Here is an 18,200-nt window from a genome sequence, read left to right as displayed (position 1 = left end):
AGGCAATACTGATACATTTTAATTGGGACCAATGCAAGTGTCGCACAATGGTGATCAACTTTTCAAGTTCCCTAGAATTTTTCATTAGGATTTGGGTATTTTATTACCAACAAAAAGTGATGGTGTGAGTATGGGCTGCAGACAGAGGCGTATCTAGGCAAACTGGACCCGAGCATGAAACCTGAGTTTGGCACACACCCCCGCCCTCCGTATGGGTGGCCACCCTTCCCCACCACGGCCAAACAATAATTCTTGGACCAGCTCACAAAACACCTCCCACCCCCAGCAAAACATACATGTCTCTCTCCCCACCAACTCTCTTTCCTAATGTTGTCCTCACACCAACCCTATGAGGTAGGTTGTTAGCCTGAGAAACAGCTCCAAGCCAGTGCAAGTGGGTATTAAGCATGGAAATCTCTCACAAATCACACCCAGCAAAACATTTACAAACAAATGTCAGCATCATCTCTCACAAAGCACCTCCAGTGGAATCCACCCCCAAACAGCAACATTTTCAATGGTGTTTAAACTAGGGAGCACAGATTCTCCTTTTAAATCCACCTTAAAGGGAGAATCTGGGGTCCCCAGTTAAAAGAACATTGAAAGTGATGCTTTTGGGGGTGGATTCTCCCCTACCCTGAAACAGCATCACTTTCAAGTTTAAACTGGGGGCCTCACATTCTCCATGCCAAAGTGGGTGGATTTAAAAGGAGAATCTGAGAAAATTTGGGGGGTGCCTGCTGTCAGGGGTGCAATTGTTAAACTAGCAGCACCAAAATTTCAGGACATCTTTAGAAGACTTTCTTGATGATTCTACCCAGCTTTGGTGAAGTTTGGTTCAGAGGGTCCAAAGTTATGGGCCCTCAAAGGTGTAGCTCCCATCTCCTCTTAGCTCCCATTGGAAACACTGGGGGATGGGGGCACCCCTTTTGGGAGTCCATAACCTTGGACCCCCTGAACAAAACCTCCCCTACCTTGGGTGGTATCATCAGGAGGGTCTCCTGAAAAATCCCTGAAATTTTGGTGTTGCTTGACTAAAAATTGCACCCCCTGTTGGCCAAAAACTGAAAAACACTAAAAAATTACCAAAAACACACAAACGAAGCTGAAATTTTTGCACCCTCCACCGGGGCGGGCACCCAGAGACATAAAGTATCCCATGTTCCCTAGGTAAATACGCCACTGGCTGCAGAAGTAAATACGCCCCAGGCTGCAAATCCAGACTCCCTGTTAGCAAAATGGTTCTCACGTTATGCCTCTCTGAGGGGATGAAATATCTGGAGAGAGCATAGTCCCAGGATAGTGTCGGATTGTGAATCACCACCATCTCCCCACTCTTCCTGCCAAGATCTGGCTGCATTGACTGCCTTCGCTGTCAAAAGACCCTCACTGATCCACACTGGATCTCTCTTCCATCACTGTCCTGTCAATCTGATGTGATTTGGAAAGAAGGAAGCTCAAAAAGAACTTCAATTTCATTCTAACAAAGTTTCCTTATTTTTGATGGGGAGGGGGAGTCACTGTTGTACTGCCACTGTTGGAGTTAGAACTCCAAGTCATGAGTCCTTCCAGGGAACAACAAGCAGTATATATACAACTGTGTGTAAGAATCTTTGAGTGCTCGCCTGTGGAATAGATGCGTTGTGCATGATTAGGGCATCCAGAAGATTTTTTTAAGAAGGGTCGTAGTTTAAAAACATTGTACTGGTAGCTCCTATTAAGGTTGTGCCTGCAGGTCAAATGGCCAGAAATCTTGGCTTTCTCTCAGTTAACAGAAATCATTAATGAACTTTATGAACACCATGCTTTAGTATAAAGTTTGGGTATATATATTTCATTCTGCAAAACCGTGACTGTGGGGGTTGAACTTTGTATGGGAAAACTGTGCCATGGTATACTTCATATTTTGGTTTCTACACATTTGCCCAAAGTTATCCAGCAGTTCTTGAAACAAGTGATTTTTTTAAAATTCTTTTCTCCCGCCAGAATCCCATCATCACACAGTTCTTCCCTACCCTGCTGCTGTGGTGCTTCTCTGCTCTGCTTCCAACAATTGTGTATTATTCAGCATTCTTTGAAGCCCACTGGACCAGGTGAGGATTGGGTAGCGCTGTGTGCCCCAGCGATGGCCTGCCTCAGATGGCCAGGCACCTCGTTGTTGTTCATTTCAAACAGGTTTTACAGACTTCTGATTGCTTCTCCTAGCAGATTTGAGATAACCCCTCAGTAGCCTACATTCCAGAAATCTATATTGAAAAAATTAACAAAATATTTTCCAGTTTTTTCTTTTGCAAACAGAATGTTCCTTTCTGACTTTTAAACATGAATGATAAGGAGGGTGTTGTTGTTGTTGTTGTTGTTGTTAGACTTGGTTTTAACAGTATGTTTATTTCATGGTTATATTGTAGACTTTCTTGTGAAATTCCATTATAGGTGGCCTAGATATGTAAAACTGATAAAGTTAAGCAGGCTGGCCAACCCTGAATCCCATGTTCTGTTACCATATACCTCAGTGTGCACCTGCTAGCAGGAACTGGAGAGGATTCCAGCGGCACAGCCGAGCTGGCTGGCTGGTAGTCCAATATTTCATTAATTGTTTAGATATTTTTATATGCAGTTTATAAGAAGAAAGATTGCCCTATAGTTTCTTATGAAAGTGCCCCTACAATCTAGAAGTTGTGGAATGGTATAGTATAGTCTGATCTCAGAAGCTAAGCAGGGTGGGTACTTGGATGAGAGACCACCAGTGAAGACAGTTGCAGAGGAAAACAGTGGCAAAACACCTCTGCTTAATCACTTACACTGAAAACTCCCTTACTGGGTCACCATAAGTCAACTACGACTTGATGGCGCTTTACACAGAATCACCCTACAATCTCAAAAAATCGAATGTGCTTGGAGAGAGAAAAAACTTAACCTCTTTCAACTGTATAATACTCACAAGAAAGGTTCTCCATAAGAAATGAATGGAGAAAGTCACCGCACAGCTGAATGTCCCCTCACACAATGCCACCCTGTTCAGAGTGTGAGTAGAGGTAGCTTTCTGGTGAATGGGAACTACAAAAAGGGGCAAAGCCAACAGTGGCCATGTACTTTCTACTGCTGCTGAGCACCATTATTCCCCTTATTTTTCACCAAAAAGATGCCATAATGAGGGCAGGGCAACCACAAAATCAGAGTGTTGATAATAACTAACCCCACTTTGACATGGTCTGGTTAACAGCAAAGGGAGGGGGACACAGAATTGTAACTGTCAGGATGGGACCACAAAAGGACAAAACAAATTAACTTGTCAGCCCCCCCCCCCCCGTTTACTTTAAGCCTAAATAGTGCAGCTGAGAATAGTGAAAACTGAAACCAGACCCGCATACTGAACAGATTGCAGCCTTATTCTGTGCCTCAGTGTTGTATTCTGTAGAATGAAAAGGCTATTCTGTGAACAACTGTGAGGAAATATTTGTGTGAATTTCTTAGGCATTGTATTTCTGCTTCTTCAATCACTTTCCACTTGCCAGTCTGTTTCCCCAGAAGTGTTTAGAAGTGTGCCCCTCTCTGCACATGTGCTAACTTTTTGTGTGCTGACAGGTCTGGAGAGAACAGGACAACTATGCACAAATGCTACACCTTCCTCATCTTCATGGTGTTGCTGCTTCCATCTCTGGGACTGAGCAGGTAAATTCAGAGACAATGAGTTGGGGTAGTCTTACCCCAAGAAATGGTGGACCAACGCAGCCTGGTCTTGGCCAAGCATAGCATCTGAAGAGATGCCCAATGACAAAACATCCAAATCCCAAATACCACTTAGTAATCATACTGTACTTCTTGTTTTTATGTTTCTTTCCATAGCCTGGATGTGTTTTTCCGCTGGCTGTTTGACAAAAAATTCTTGGCTGAGGCGGCAGTGAGATTCGAGTAAGTGATGTCTTAATATGGAGGTGGGGGAAGGACAGAGAATGTGTCGTGCATAGCCTTTCCTGCGCAGAACAAGTCTATCCTCCTTGCAATCCCTGCTCACTCCACTTCCAGCTTTGCTGAACAGGTAGCTTGCAGATAATCCCTGGCCAACCAGTCCTCCCACGTGGGCTATATGAGCCCCAGGTTGTTCCACTCTCCTCCAGTGCATCTCTGTGGCCCCCAAATGGGATCGATTGCCACATTCCTTAAATTGCTGTCAGTGCAGAGAATAAAACCAGTGATCTGGTACAGAGGAAAGGATAGTCCATGTTAACAAGCTGAACAAAACAGAGGTGAATCTACCCAGACCTGAGAATGAATCAAGGCTATTGTATATAAACATTGTATACGCATCATACATGAATCCAGGAGCTATGGATTTGTGGCATGACAAATTGTCCCTTAAAGAGCAAGGACAGCCTACAAAACAAGCTACCTCAGTAAAACTAAGAAAAATCTCCTTTTAGAATGAGCTATGATAATCATACTTAGGGGTAGTGATATAAACTAAATATATTTTATGTTAACCTTCTTACTAATCCCTATGTGTACAGATAAGCAAACTATTTTTGTATTTCTGGCCTGTCTCTCTTCCAGGTGCGTATTCTTGCCAGACAATGGAGCCTTTTTTGTGAACTACGTAATTGCCTCTGCATTTATCGGAAATGCCATGGACTTACTACGCATTCCTGGCCTGCTGATGTACATGATCCGGCTGTGCCTGGCCCGCTCAGCTGCAGAACGTAGGAATGTCAAACGGGTATGTAGATCAGGCCAGAGCAGAGCACAGCTAAGGGTGCAGCTAGACACTGAAAATGTATAATTGTTAGTAGAAACAGATACAACCCATAGATTACCAGTGTAATATGACAGACTAGGCAAAAGGAATCCTCTTGTGATCTCTTCACAAATTGTTCTGGAATGCAACAAATCTTGCCTAATTGACTTTGGTAAGAGTCCAGTTTTTATCAGTGTCCTATTAGTGGGAAACTATGAGTTACATATTGTGGGAGGTACGGTCTTTGCCTCCTAGACTGTAAAACCTGAAAGTTTACTCTTCTTTGAGGAAGAGTTTCTTGACAAGAAAGAAGGGCAGTAATCCACAGGAATTGAAATGAACATTTTGATGAATGACAGATGAACACATAAAATTGCAAATAGACAAGAAAAAAGTAAAAGATGACAGGAACAGAATCAAGAATTCTAACTGCAGGAACAGCAGTCTAACTGCAACATTCCAGCTATTTGCACATAGACACCAAGGCTGATTCCGCATGGGCTAAAAACAGCAGTGTGAAAATGGTGTGAAAACAGTATTGTAGAGGAAGAGTGACCTACTCTCCTCAAACGTGGGTTAGGATTTTGAACATTCACACAGCTCAGGAAAAGGAGACTGTTTCTTTAAAACAAGTTCTTAAAGTTTATTGAACTTAGCATCATTCAACAAACGATAGTCAGATGGCATACTATGCATACAATCAATTGAATAAAAGCAAGCAGAGACAAAATTACTGAACCTACTAAAATCAAAATGTAAAACTTCTCCATTGCTTAGCAGGTGAAAGGAAAAATGAAGCAACTCTCATAACTCAATAGACAGCTTCTAGCCAGCGTGGAGGTAGCATTTTCATGCATGCATGGGGAGGAAAAGGAGGGGGGAAGCCAGGAAAAGTGGGGTGCCTCTCTTTACAATATGGAAAGCGCAGATATAGCGAAATTGCACATCAGGTGATCTTAATAAACCAATCACAACTTGGTGCCAATTAACTAAAGCAGGTGATGTAAATCTTCATTCTTATCAAGTGTTGCGGCTGAAAGTTTATTGAAGTTCCAACCGTTATCAAAACTTTGTGCAGCTGGGCCAAGACCTTCAATTAACTGTTACTCGGTACCAGGATGGGAAAGCTGGTGGGAAGCCAAAGACCGGCAATTATTTTCAAGAACTATTTTTTTGGATCCACGATAAAGGAGCCAGCAAGACCGTGGTAGTGATGTTGAACTATTACAAAGTTCACTAATAACGGTTACATTAATAACTGCATACAAAATGGCGATGGTTAAGCTAACATAGCCACTCTCTCTACAAGTATAAATCCTTTTATACTGTTTTAAACCCTTTTACACCATTTTCACACCGTTTTCAGACTGCTTTTTTTGACCCATGTGGAATTAGCCCAAGAGAACTATTATGACCTGTGTATAGAAATTGAAGAGAACAACAAAAAATGAAGAATAAGAGATCTGTTCCAGAAGATCCAAGAAATCAAAGAGAAATTTAAAGCATGATTAGGCATTGTGGAAGATCAATACAGGACAACATTAACTGATCAGAGAAAATGGACACAATATACCGAAGAATTATATAGAAGAGATGAAGGGATGAAAAGATGACAGATTATTTCCAAGAAGAATCTTTTGAAAGTGAAGTGAAGTTTTAGAAATTGAAATGAAGGCCACACTCAAAGCAGTTAGGAAAAACAAATCACCAGGAATAGATGGGATATCAGTAAGGCTATTCCAAGCCACAGAAACAGAGTCCAGCACGATCTTAACAAGAATATGTGAACAAATGTGGAAAATGAAACAGTGGCCCACAGACTTGGAAACACTCAATTTACTCCAATTCCAAAAAGCGAGACATTAAAGACTGCAGCAGCTATCAGACCATTACATTAATTTCTTATGCAAGTAAAAAGATGCAAAATTTTACAACAAAGACTGTTACCATATATGGATGAGAAATGTGAGATGCTTGAGCTGGATTCAGAAAGTTTTAAGCATTAGAGATCAAATTGCAAATTTGCATTGGTTACTGGAGCATACAAGAGAATTTTACTGGAGCATACAAGAGAATCATGTTAAGTTTCATAGATTACAGCAAAGCATTTGACTGTGTAAACAATGAAAAACTGCAGCTAATTTTGAAAAACTGCCAAAAAGACAGTTTTAGATTAAATCAAGCCTGAACTCTCCCTAGAAGTTAAAATGAATCTGCTAAGGTTATGGCACTTTGGTCACATCATGAGAAAACAAGACTTACTGGAGAAGACCATCATGCTAGGAAAAATTTAAAACAGCAGGATAAAAGGAAGACCCAACATGAGATGCACTGACTTAATCAAGCCCTCAGCTTGGAAGACCTGAGCAAAGCTGTTAACGAGAAAATGGCTAGGAGGACATTCATTCATAGGGTTGCCGTAAGTTGGAAACAACTTGACGGCACTTAGCATGTACACATATAGTATGATGGTACACATCCTATAATCCCCCCTCAGATGCTCCATATTCCTGATATCAGAATATCAATATGCCAGTACTCAGTGAAAGCTGATTGGTTTCACTTGTGGTTAACAAATGGCATTTCTCTGTAGGTCACGTGGAATTTACAGGTAACTTGAACTGTTTGGTTTGAATGGTAGCACTCTTGAGCCTTTTATCATGGTGATAGAGAAATACCATTTAAAACTTAGCATATTAAAAAAATGTATTCATTTACAAATTTTATATCTCGCCTTTCTGTCCACAAGGGCCGACAAGGTGGCTAACAAATTAAAATGTGCATAATAATATCAGATTTAAAAACCATTAAAACAATGGAAAACAAAGCTAAAATGTGTACAGTGACATAAAAACAATAATCAAGACTTTTGGAGAGAAAAGAAATTGTACTGTTTGGCATAACTACATAATTTAAAACTATAATTGTACATTCAGTACTTGAGAAAGGGTTGGAAGCTGCTGCATTCTATGATACTTTAACATATGTATCTTTAATTTTTCCATTTGGGAAGTAGGAAAAAATAAAAGTTGGAGATAGAAAACAAATTCTTTACTAAACAAAAGAAAATATAATAGGTAGGGCTGTAAATTTTATAACATTATAACACTTTTTAACATTAAAAACCCTGACCTAGTTAATAATGTGTTATTGGGATATTGTTGCCAAAATTTACATTTTAAAAAATGTTCTTGACTATGTTGCATGTGCCTACAATATACATAGGAATTATTTCCTCTAATGCTGTAGATGCTTACATAAACATTACTGCATAGTTTTAAGTAAAACTATGAAAGAAAAAAAATGGGAGGACTTTTGTCTTTTAATCTTTTCCATTCATTTCCCAGGCCTTCACATTTCTATGCTAGATTAAAAATGTATTGGTCTTCAAGGTGATTGCTTTGTCATAGCTGTCCCTCCAGGCATTTTGATGCATGTTTTACTGACAGAATGTTTGTTTTCTCTCTGTGTCCTTCAGCATCAAGCCTATGAATTCCAATTTGGAGCTGCTTATGCCTGGATGATGTGTGTTTTCACAGTGGTCATGACCTACAGTATTACCTGCCCCATCATTGTTCCCTTTGGTAAGCGCTGCACACATCCTTGGCCTCGCTTTACCAAAATTTAGTTAAAAAATAATTAACCATATATATATATATTGGTTCATTGAAACAAATTTTTTTAAAGTATATCTGGGTGATACAGGGCAATTGATTTTATGCCGAAAATTGTCAATTCAAGATGGTTTGATGAGCATTGCAAACCACTCTATCCTGGTTCATTGCTTACTGGAGCTGAACAACTCAGTTCCGAGGTGAAGAGGGCTGTTTCTTCAGGTCTAGCACATTCTCCCAGCAGGCAGGAGAAAGGGCCCTCCCTACAACTTAAACTGTGGGCCTTTATCTACTATTCAGCCAACAGTTCAACTTTTCTTTCCTTCTCCTTCCTCTTTTTCTGATAGGTCTGATGTACATGCTACTGAAGCATCTGGTGGACAGGTACAACCTATACTATGCTTATCTGCCAGCCAAGCTGGACAAGAAGATCCATTCAGGGGCTGTGAACCAGGTGGTGGCAGCACCTATTCTCTGCCTCTTTTGGCTCCTTTTTTTCTCTACTGTGCGCACAGGTGAGTGATGGAGATAACGGTTGGCAGGGTTGGTTTACTAGATACATTGGTGGAGTTTTATCCTAATAATTAGTTTGGTTTACTAACTTGTGTCTTTACAGTGTGTGAGTTTTTTTCACAGAGGTGTAACCAACATGCTGACTTGCACCCATCAACTTTCAGGCAGGGTACACAAAACCACCTTCCAGTCATTTCAGAGTGCAGTTAAAGGAGCTGAATTATTCTATTATTGTAAAGTATATTCATTAGATAGAGGGCATGAAGAAAGCAGAAGGGTCCAGTTCTACAGATTCTTCTTTAGAGTGCAGAAATATGGATGATGTAAGCTGCTTTGGATCCCTATTGGGAAGGATGGCTGGGTACAAAAGAAATTAATTAATTACACACACACACACACATACACATACATATACATACATACATACATACATACATACATACATACATACATACATACATACATACATACATACATACATACATACATACATACATACATACATACATACATACAAGTTGTACCATCTTACCCTCTGTCAAGGAAATCCATGGAATCTTTTACCTACGGTTTAGCTGGTTGAGGGCAGAAACTTCCCAGCTGAATTGAGACCTCCACGATACCAGATTTGTTTTTGAGTTTTTATGTGCATTATTCTGAGTTCCCTTAGGAATGTCACACATCATCTGCAGGGGGGGCATCCTTCCCTTTGCTCTTTCTGTACCAGATCTGTTGCTGGCACTCTGCACCTGATGTAATTAGCTTGCAACACAGTTTGCCCATTCAGCATCACTACTGATAGTATAAAAGGTCATTCAGCTGGCTGCCATGTTCCCTGTGCTGCTGTTGGTAAGGTTTGAGCAAAGTAAGTGCTTCAGATCATAACAAGGGAAGAAGATTACAACAAGAGTGTGCCTGGATAAGACTAATGATCCATTCTTGCCATCTGTTTCCCACGGTGGCCAATCAGATGCTACAGAAGTCCATAATCAAGGGCACCAAGTCCAAAACTTCCCCTTGTGGCTGCCCCCAACACAAATATTACTACTGAACATGAAGAGCCCATTTAGCCATTATGGGTGATCATAATCCATGGATTTGTCTAATCTCCACTTAGGTTAGAGGCCATCCCATGGGAGTGATTTCCACAAGTTAATTTTACTGTTGTCTGCCCTGATCTTTAGCCTCTTTGTTCCAGCTGCTGACAGCTACATACAAGCTACTGTTGCTCAGATGGTTGATGAGTGAGTGAATGTATTTGGCTGAGAAAGATTCTGTGCTTTCAGTAGTAGTGAAATAGGGTGGATATTCCAGGCCTCCACTTGTAATGTTACAGAAGGGCTAAAGTAGGAACAAAGAGAAGAATAATAAAGTTGTGCTTTGACAGTGGATCTTTGCCTCCTTCAGGGTTTTTGGCTCTCACATCAATGTTCACCTTTGTGGTTCTCGTCATCACTATTGTTATCTGCCTGTGTCATGTCTGCTTTGGACACTTCAAATACCTCAGTGCTCACAATTACAAGGTAATAGACTAAAATTTATTTTAGGAATGGGTGTTATAAAGTTAGACATGGGATTAGATTAATGATAGCTATCCCAAATACTGCTTCATGTGTGCTTTTCTTTCAGAGACAGAAAAAAATCCACATAAACCTCTGAACCTTGTAATGGGAAGATCATGTACTTGTCCATTTTACTTAGCATGCAGGCAGCTTTACAATCACCATGTATGAAGCAGACATAAGAGCATAAAAAGTGCTCCTCCGGGTCACATCAGTGGTTCATCTGTCCTAGCATACCTTGTTGCAAGCAGGTAACCAGAGGCCCTGGAGGACCATCAAACAGGGCATAGAGACCAAGGCTTTTACTTGATGCTTCCTCCTAGCACTGGTTTGCTGCCTTTGTATATGAAGTTCCTTTTAATCACCCTTTTGCTTAATTGCTCATTTAGTAAATGAGCTACTCCCTCCTCTTTTGCAATGGTCTTCATGTGTCTTCCTCATGTCATTGCCACAGAAGAGGGAAAGTTGCTGTGCTTCCCTGGGTCTCCCTGAGGGACTGCTTCCCCATAGCATCTTCCCAGGCTACTACAGTAGTGCATGGATGAAGGACCCATGTGGTCAGGGGAAGTGATTTGGTTCCTTCCCAAATGCATGCTGTGTGGGGAAGACAGCAGTGGCACACCATATATGGTCCTTTCATTGATTCCAGTCAGAAGCAATATCAGGAGAAACCAAGAAGTAGCTTCTGCAGTGAAGTGGTAATATTTGATCCTTATAGAGGTCTTTTGGGGAAGGTTGAGAACCTCCCTTTTCCATATGTAGAATATCTGAAGCTCAACACCTGGGAGTTCTGACAGAGGCTAATTCAAGTTGGGTAGCTGTTTAGTCTGCTGGAGCCAAAATAGCAGGTCAAGGTAAAGGTCCCCTGTGCAGTAGCAGCATCCTAAAAAAACCAATCAGTGTTTGCATCACAAGCATTCATTAATATAGAAAGTAAAGGTAAGAATGTTGCAATCCCCTTTGCATTCCTTTGAGTGGAGAAAAGTGTGGTATCTGTATGTTAAATATCTTCTATATGCTAAATAAATAGCCCTAGCCCACCTTGTCTTACGTAAGAGGCTGTCATCCTTTGCACTCTCCTAGCTGAACTATGCATAAACGTTCCTGCAGCTGTGCCAGGAACAGGATGGCAGGCTGCCACTTTTGCCACTTAGGGTTCATGCCTCTCTCTTGCCTTCCAGATTGATCACACAGAAGCTGCAGATGCTGTGGATGGAAGGGAAAACGGACGACCGGCCGCCAACCCACCCGCTCCTAAATCAGCCGTGAGTCTCCAGCTCCTCCATTTGCCTACTGAATCACCAGATGTTCTGTGTCCTCTTTTGGCTGAGGTTGGGGAGGAGGGAGAGGCCTGGACAGATTTCCTGTCAGACTCCCACCTTTTTGGCTATGCGTGGGCAACGTCCAAGGAGCATGGGCAGAAAACAGAACTCTCTGTTACTGGCCCTGTCTGAGATGATGGACCTGGACCCACTTTATTCCCCTCCTCATGCTATCTGTTCACTTTCTGCCTCTGCCTCTCAGCTGGACAATGAAACCAGACTGGTCAGTGCCCCTTTCTCTTCTGGGACTAATGTGTTGGCATGCGCTGTGAGTGCTGCAGAAAGAATTGGGGCTGTCTTCTCCCCATGCAAATTGTTCATGTTGGAATGGGAATACTGACTTATGGGAGGCTTCATGGTGTGCTCCTCCCCAGTAGTTTTCAGTAGCTTGTGTTTCAGCTACTGAGCGTTTCAGCTATTTTTTCTTTTTACATTACTAGCCCACCATATAATAGACAAGAACTTGGAAACAGAATGGTTGCCAAATGTATCAAAGACAAAGAAGACCATTCCATAATTATAACAATAGTAGTACATCATTCTTAATGTACAGAATTCTTTGCCATCTTTTACTTAATCCTAAGCGTTATGTTCCCATTCTTGCACAATGGAGCAAGAGGGTCCACACGACTGTCGTTTTGCATGCAGGGAGTTGCCCCTTCCATTGGAATGAATGGAGAAACCTTGCAGGTTTCATGGCTGTGTCCTTTTTTGTCTTTTCAGTATATTCAGTAAGGAAGGTTACCACTGTTCCTCTCTTCTAGATGAGGAAATGAGGCTCAAAGTGAGTTGCTCAAGCAGCCCCAGCCTAGTCCTTTGCTAAGGCAAATCTGACTACTGCAGATTGGCCAGGATTTGGGTAATTGTCACCATATTATAGAGGGGAATCATTTTTTTGATGAATGATCTCTTGCATTGATTTCTCAGTTGACAACCTTCTGTTGCACACAAGAGATTAGCCAACATGGAGTAGAAATGTAGGATTTTCCAAACTTTTGTAATCTGTTGGCCCAGCAGATGGATGGTGGCATTGAATCTTTTTGTTAGAGGATTTCTCCCTACCATTCCCTCCACCACCAAAAAAAACCTCCGTCACTTGCTAGAAGTTTTCAAGGTTATGGGCCTGCTCACCTGGAGAGCTACAGCAGGAATTCACTTCCTTAAGTTCTTTGCATCCACAGTGAGCAGTCTGTGTGGGGTCTGAGTTTAAAAGTTTGGAGATTACCAATCAATTCCTTAAGTCCTACTAAAGGAAGACAAAATGAAGCTTTCTTGATTTCTCTCAGACCTGAGAAATGTCAAAATTAAGTTCTTCAGTGCAAATTGTTGCAATCTGGAGGAGGTTTTTTTCAGGATCTTAAAACAAAATTGTATGTTTTAAGCACAGATATGCTTTAAAGAGAGATTAGACAGATTCGGGGAGGATGGGACCATCCATGGCTACTTGCCATAGTGACTAAAAAGATCATCTGTATTCAGTAGCAGTAAATCCCTGAAACTCAGCACCAGGAGACAACATCAGGGGAAAACCCTGGCATCTATGCTTTGTGGTTGGCCCTCCAAGGCAACAGGTTGGCCACTGTGTGGAACCGCGTGACAGACTAAATGAATCCATGGTTTGATCCCACAGGTCTCTTCTTATGTAGTTCCTAAATCCAGAAGGGAAAATGTTACATTGCAGGCAATGTTGCAAACACTATCCACTGTTTGAAACAGAGACTGTCAGTCATGTGACGCTCCTGCTCCTTCAGGCACTACTATTCCATACCATGTAGGGTTCCTTTCTGTGCCAGCATGACTGTTCTCAGCCTCCCAATTGCATGGCACTTTCCCATCATGCTCTGCTGCCAGGGGCTTACACAGACAGGCTGGACTTAACTGGCCATTCATTTTTTATATCCACTCCACAGCAGAAGTACATCGCCCAGGTGCTGCAAGATTCTTCACCTGAAGGTGACGTGGCTGAGTCTGAGGAACAGGGATCCCAAGACGAGGAGCTCATCAACCCCAATGGCATGAATGATACAGATTTCCAGTCTTGTGAAGACAGCCTGATAGAAAACGAGATTCACCATTAGGGACATAGGAGTGTGCAAAGGGACAAGGGAGTCCTATAAGCTGAAAAAGTTGCTGCACACTGTGTGTTGTGTGTGAGAGAGAGAGGCAGAGAGAGAGAGAGAGAAAATGAATGATGGAGTGCGACACAATGGAACTGGAGGAAAGGGCAACCCAAGAGAGGTACCAACCACTGCTCCTTCCCACCGACCTGGCTGCTGCATTTCTGCTCGTTCCAAGATGTGGGAGGGACCTTTGCATCAGACCTCCATATCCTGCCTTTCCTATCACAGTTCTCTCTCTGTGTACCCATCCCCTCAGGATGGAAGGGGAATTCATTTGACATGCTACCTACCCTTAACAACTGCTGCAACTTCTACCAAGCCAAGATGGAGCGGAGGGTGTGGCCTTGCTCCTTGCTGCTCCCACTGCAATGGGGAGGGAGCAGGAGCCAGCCAGGGCAACAGGAGTCTGGATGCTTCATAGGCAGCAAGATTCTTCTCCTCCCCCTGGGAGCACACCCTCTGCAGCCCACTCTGGTCTCTTATCCCCAGTCAAGAATCATGAACACTAATCGCTTACTAAGCTTAAAAGAGAACTGACCTTTACTCAAGGTTCTAGATTTCCAAGCTAAGTGTGGGTGGCTTTGATCCCAGAAGGGGATCAGTGGTTTCAGCCACACTCAGCTGTTTTTAACTTGTGTACAACTCTACTACGTGACTGTGCATCAGCAAGCATTCCCGTTCCGGTGCCCAAGACACAGCCTTGTGACAACCTGGTTCTCAGCCAGTCCTTCTCACTCTGTCTCTCCCAGGGAAAGGTTGCCCATGTGCAGTCTAGAGGCAGAGTTATTGTACGAAAATGGGCTGCTGCTGCGTGTCCAACCCAATGAAAGCCACAACTGGATTGTGCTGCCCAGTGTCAGAAATTTGCCAGTGAGCAATTGCAAATGGCAAAGCATTTCTGGTGGCAGGAGTCCCTTGCAGGGCAAGGGGTGAATAGGGTTAAGGCAGGAATGATTGACAGTATGACTTGTCAGCTTCCCCGCTTGCACGCAAACACACACCCCTGAACAAACTATAGTGGCCCATGTGGAGTAATGGTGTGAATTTTGATCCTGAGGCACAGTGATTTGAGCTACTCAGCATTTTTGCACATTTTTGTTTTACTTTTTAAAACTGATTAAAACCCAAATGTTCTCCTGATTCATCTAGCTTGTAGAGAAGAGGAGGGTTGGTTTGCTGTAAAGGGAGAGACCACTGAATCCCAGGTGCTGTCCAGCTTTCCGGCTCCCCCACATTCACCTCAGGATCTTGCACAAGGCTTCTTGGATGTTCACTTACTAGCAGTTCAGCTCTGTTTTACCAGCCCCTTTGCTTTGCATGTGACTCCAAGGAATTGCCTTCCAACTCCAGGCATCACTGCCTCATGAGCTTTGGTCCTAAAGAGTTGTTGAACCTCCCTCCAAACGCTGTCTGCATCACTTGCACAGAAGGCTGGGAATGCCCAGAGTTCAACCAATAGGGCTCTTCGCTTCTTTAAGATTGGCATGAACCAAAGCCAACTTCTATAGGCACTTTAGTATACCTATTTGGTATTTCCAACCTCACAGGAAAAAGGCAAATGGGGCAGTGGGCTTGATGTGCATGACTCACCCTCTGGGGTGGCTTGTGGAGGGAAGATGGGGAATTCACTGGACTCATTTTTCATTTCTGGTGACATGTGTCTTTTCCTGGGAGGTGCAAGGTCTAATGACTAAGGGGCGTGGGTTCTCTGTTTTGAGATGAATGTCTTCTCTGAGCCACCACCCCTTTATGCTCTTTTTCATGAGAAACATAAAGGGCACACATCCTGCTGTTCAGCTGTTTATAATTTTTGCATTCTCTTCCTCTCCTGTTTCCTGCCTGCCACAAGCAGCCTTTGAGCATTAAGAGGAAGCAGAGCAAATGATGCCCCCCTCCCAACCCCATACATGCCTCCAAACAGGAGATTAGTGATTTGAAGGCTTTTGTAGAGGTTATCGAACCAAGATCTCTTCCATTACTGGGCAGAGCTGCACAGGGAGGACACACCTCTGTTCTTCCACCACCGTCAAAGCAGAGAACTGAAGCACTGGAAGTGGATGAGACTCAGTCAAGGTTGTGAAAGTTGGGCCTAAAACCAAGAAGGCCTTGCTTGAAGCTTCTTGACCAAGATTCCCAGAAAACTGGGAGGAGGAGGAGGATCTGAACTTCATACTTTCTTCTGGGGGTGGGAGAGGCATGGGAGTTTGAGGAACCCAATTCATCCTTGGGAGATGGGCCACATTTGGGGGGGGGGGGTCCTTTTATGGTGTTGTCTGAGGGACAAGTTGAAGAAGCTGAGCCTGTATTTGGAACATCCCTTGTTTTCCCCACACACATGCACTACCTCCTCAACCACACTACAGCTGAAATGCGGGGAGGTTTTATTTTGTTTAATTGTTTCAAGATACTGTCCAGAAATAGTCTATTGTCCCATGCCAGGGTTTCCTATCTGTGCCCATACTGGTCCCTTGGCACCCTATTCCTAAGCCCAGCCACCACTGCCCCACAGCAGCCCCACCGCCTCAACCTGCCCTCGATGCAGCAAGAGCTGACTGTGATGGCTCTGATCTCTCTGTACATACAACTGCAGTGCAGGGCTGGCCTGCGCTGGTGATTGATGGATGTGTTGGGTGTGGACCATTGGTGCTCCCTTGAGGGGAGCTGTGTTCTAACTGGCACTGTGTCTGTGTAGAGATGTGTATAATACCCTGTATATATTTGTGTAAAAAAGCAAAAAAGGAACTTATCATATTTCTGGTCTCCATGTGCATTGTGTGGGGATGGTGGTGGGAGGGCTATCCCACTGCTTGAAGAACAGCCTCAACAAAGCTAGGCGGTATGTACAACTGGACACAATCAGGAAAGGGTAAATGGACGTTGCATACAAGCTATTTTCGTAGATTCCTGAGAGCTGCTTCTCTCTTTGAAGGAAGACCTACCAAACTGGTACTTTGATAGTTGCACAGCTGGTGCAGGGGGTGGGGGGAGCTTTCTTTTTCTGGTCACAGACATTTCCCCCTCCCTCATTTCATTCTGGTAAATAGAGCAGTGAAAGAGAGTAGACTGGTTTGTGGCAGCCTGCAATTTGGTCACAGTTTTATTTATAAGAGAAATTTGTTTATTTTTAAGGGCTGTGTTAATATCTAGTATATTTTTTTCCTTCCTCCAGGGAGCTCAGAATAGTGTGAATAGTTTTCCTTATTTTATCCCACAACAACCCAATGAGGTAGGTTAGGCAGCAAGTGCTAGAGGAGGGCCCAAAGTCACCAAGCAAACCTCATGGCAGAGTAGGGAATTGAACTTAAATCTCCTCGATCCTACTCCAGCATTCTAATGACTGTACCACTTCCACTACACGTACAACAGTTTAAGTCAAGAACTTTAAAAGATACGTTAGACATGAAACATGGGAGAGCTATTGATCTCTTTATGGACAACTTTGTTAAATTCTGTTCACTAAAATGCTAGATTCAAGTCCAGTGGGACCTTAGAGCCCTACAAGTTTTTTTTGATAGAAGCTTTTGAGAGTCCTAGCTCCCTTTGTTACATGCAAGTCAGAATGGAGTCCTTATATCATAGTCAGGTGGGGGCGGGGAGGTTGCAGAGAAGGAACTTGGTAAACTAAGGTACAATGCAATTGTAATCAGTTTGATTAGACTAGCGGAGAAATGCTTATGGACAGAAAATTAGCATCTGTAGAAAGACAGGAATTCTGTAGCCTTGAACTCAAGTTCAGTAATCTGTTGTAATCTCTCCTTGCAGCTTCTCTGTTTGAGGATGTGGAGAAATGGGCTCCTTCCTCCCCCTTCTCCTCTTCTCCAATCAGGTATCATAGATTTGGAGGACTTAAAAGATGCCAGAGGGACATCAGGAAGAGCTACCTAACCTAGGGGTTAAAGATATCTTGACCCAGCCTGACCAGGTCAAAAGAGGGTGGGGCCAGGGAACTGATAAAAGTGCTGGGAGCACAGAGGTGCAGTCTCTTCTCTTTCTCTTTCTGCTGGGTCACTGAAGGGAGCAGACTTCTTGCTGGAGCGGAGCAGAGAGCAGCCATTTTTTAACCATGTGCTCATCCAGGGAGCTCACTCAGCCTGCCGGGTAATGGGAACTCTTTGAGAATTGCAACCTTCTAAGCTTTAAGGGCCTGCTCTATTTTCAACAACTGCTAGAGTATGCTTAGGGAGAGGGACAGAGGATTTGTGTTTATATCTCCTTTGTTTTGGAAACTCTTGCTCAATCTGGTGCAGTGCCAAAATATACTTGTGACCATTTTATTTTTAATAAATACTTTTTAAACCTTAGATGTGGGGAACAATTTTCTGTACCACAAATGCCCC

At 43.0% G+C, this 18,200-nt stretch overlaps 1 protein-coding gene across 3 annotated transcripts in view; it reads left to right on the top strand.

Annotated features, from left to right (window-relative positions):
* Positions 1 to 16,614, top strand: part of TMEM63B (transmembrane protein 63B) — an 84,814-nt gene extending 68,200 nt beyond the window's left edge. For 2 of the 3 annotated variants that reach the window (XM_048483402.1, XM_048483386.1), the window contains 9 exons: positions 1,987 to 2,093; positions 3,586 to 3,672; positions 3,847 to 3,912; positions 4,552 to 4,714; positions 8,211 to 8,316; positions 8,694 to 8,861; positions 10,267 to 10,382; positions 11,603 to 11,686; positions 13,654 to 16,614. In XM_048483402.1, the coding sequence (XP_048339359.1) occupies positions 1,987 to 2,093; positions 3,586 to 3,672; positions 3,847 to 3,912; positions 4,552 to 4,714; positions 8,211 to 8,316; positions 8,694 to 8,861; positions 10,267 to 10,382; positions 11,603 to 11,686; positions 13,654 to 13,821 (1,065 nt within the window). In that variant the 3' untranslated portion in view covers positions 13,822 to 16,614. The remainder of the gene's footprint in view (positions 1 to 1,986; positions 2,094 to 3,585; positions 3,673 to 3,846; positions 3,913 to 4,551; positions 4,715 to 8,210; positions 8,317 to 8,693; positions 8,862 to 10,266; positions 10,383 to 11,602; positions 11,687 to 13,653) is intronic. The other variant, XM_048483393.1, reaches the window with a different exon arrangement.
* The last annotated feature ends 1,586 nt before the right edge of the window (positions 16,615 to 18,200 follow it).

This window comes from Sphaerodactylus townsendi, linkage group LG01, assembly GCF_021028975.2.
Source record: "Sphaerodactylus townsendi isolate TG3544 linkage group LG01, MPM_Stown_v2.3, whole genome shotgun sequence".
NCBI classification, from domain to species: Eukaryota; Metazoa; Chordata; class Lepidosauria; order Squamata; family Sphaerodactylidae; genus Sphaerodactylus; species Sphaerodactylus townsendi.
Note: the sequence above shows the minus strand (reverse complement) of the source record. Positions and strands in the feature narration are given on the sequence as shown.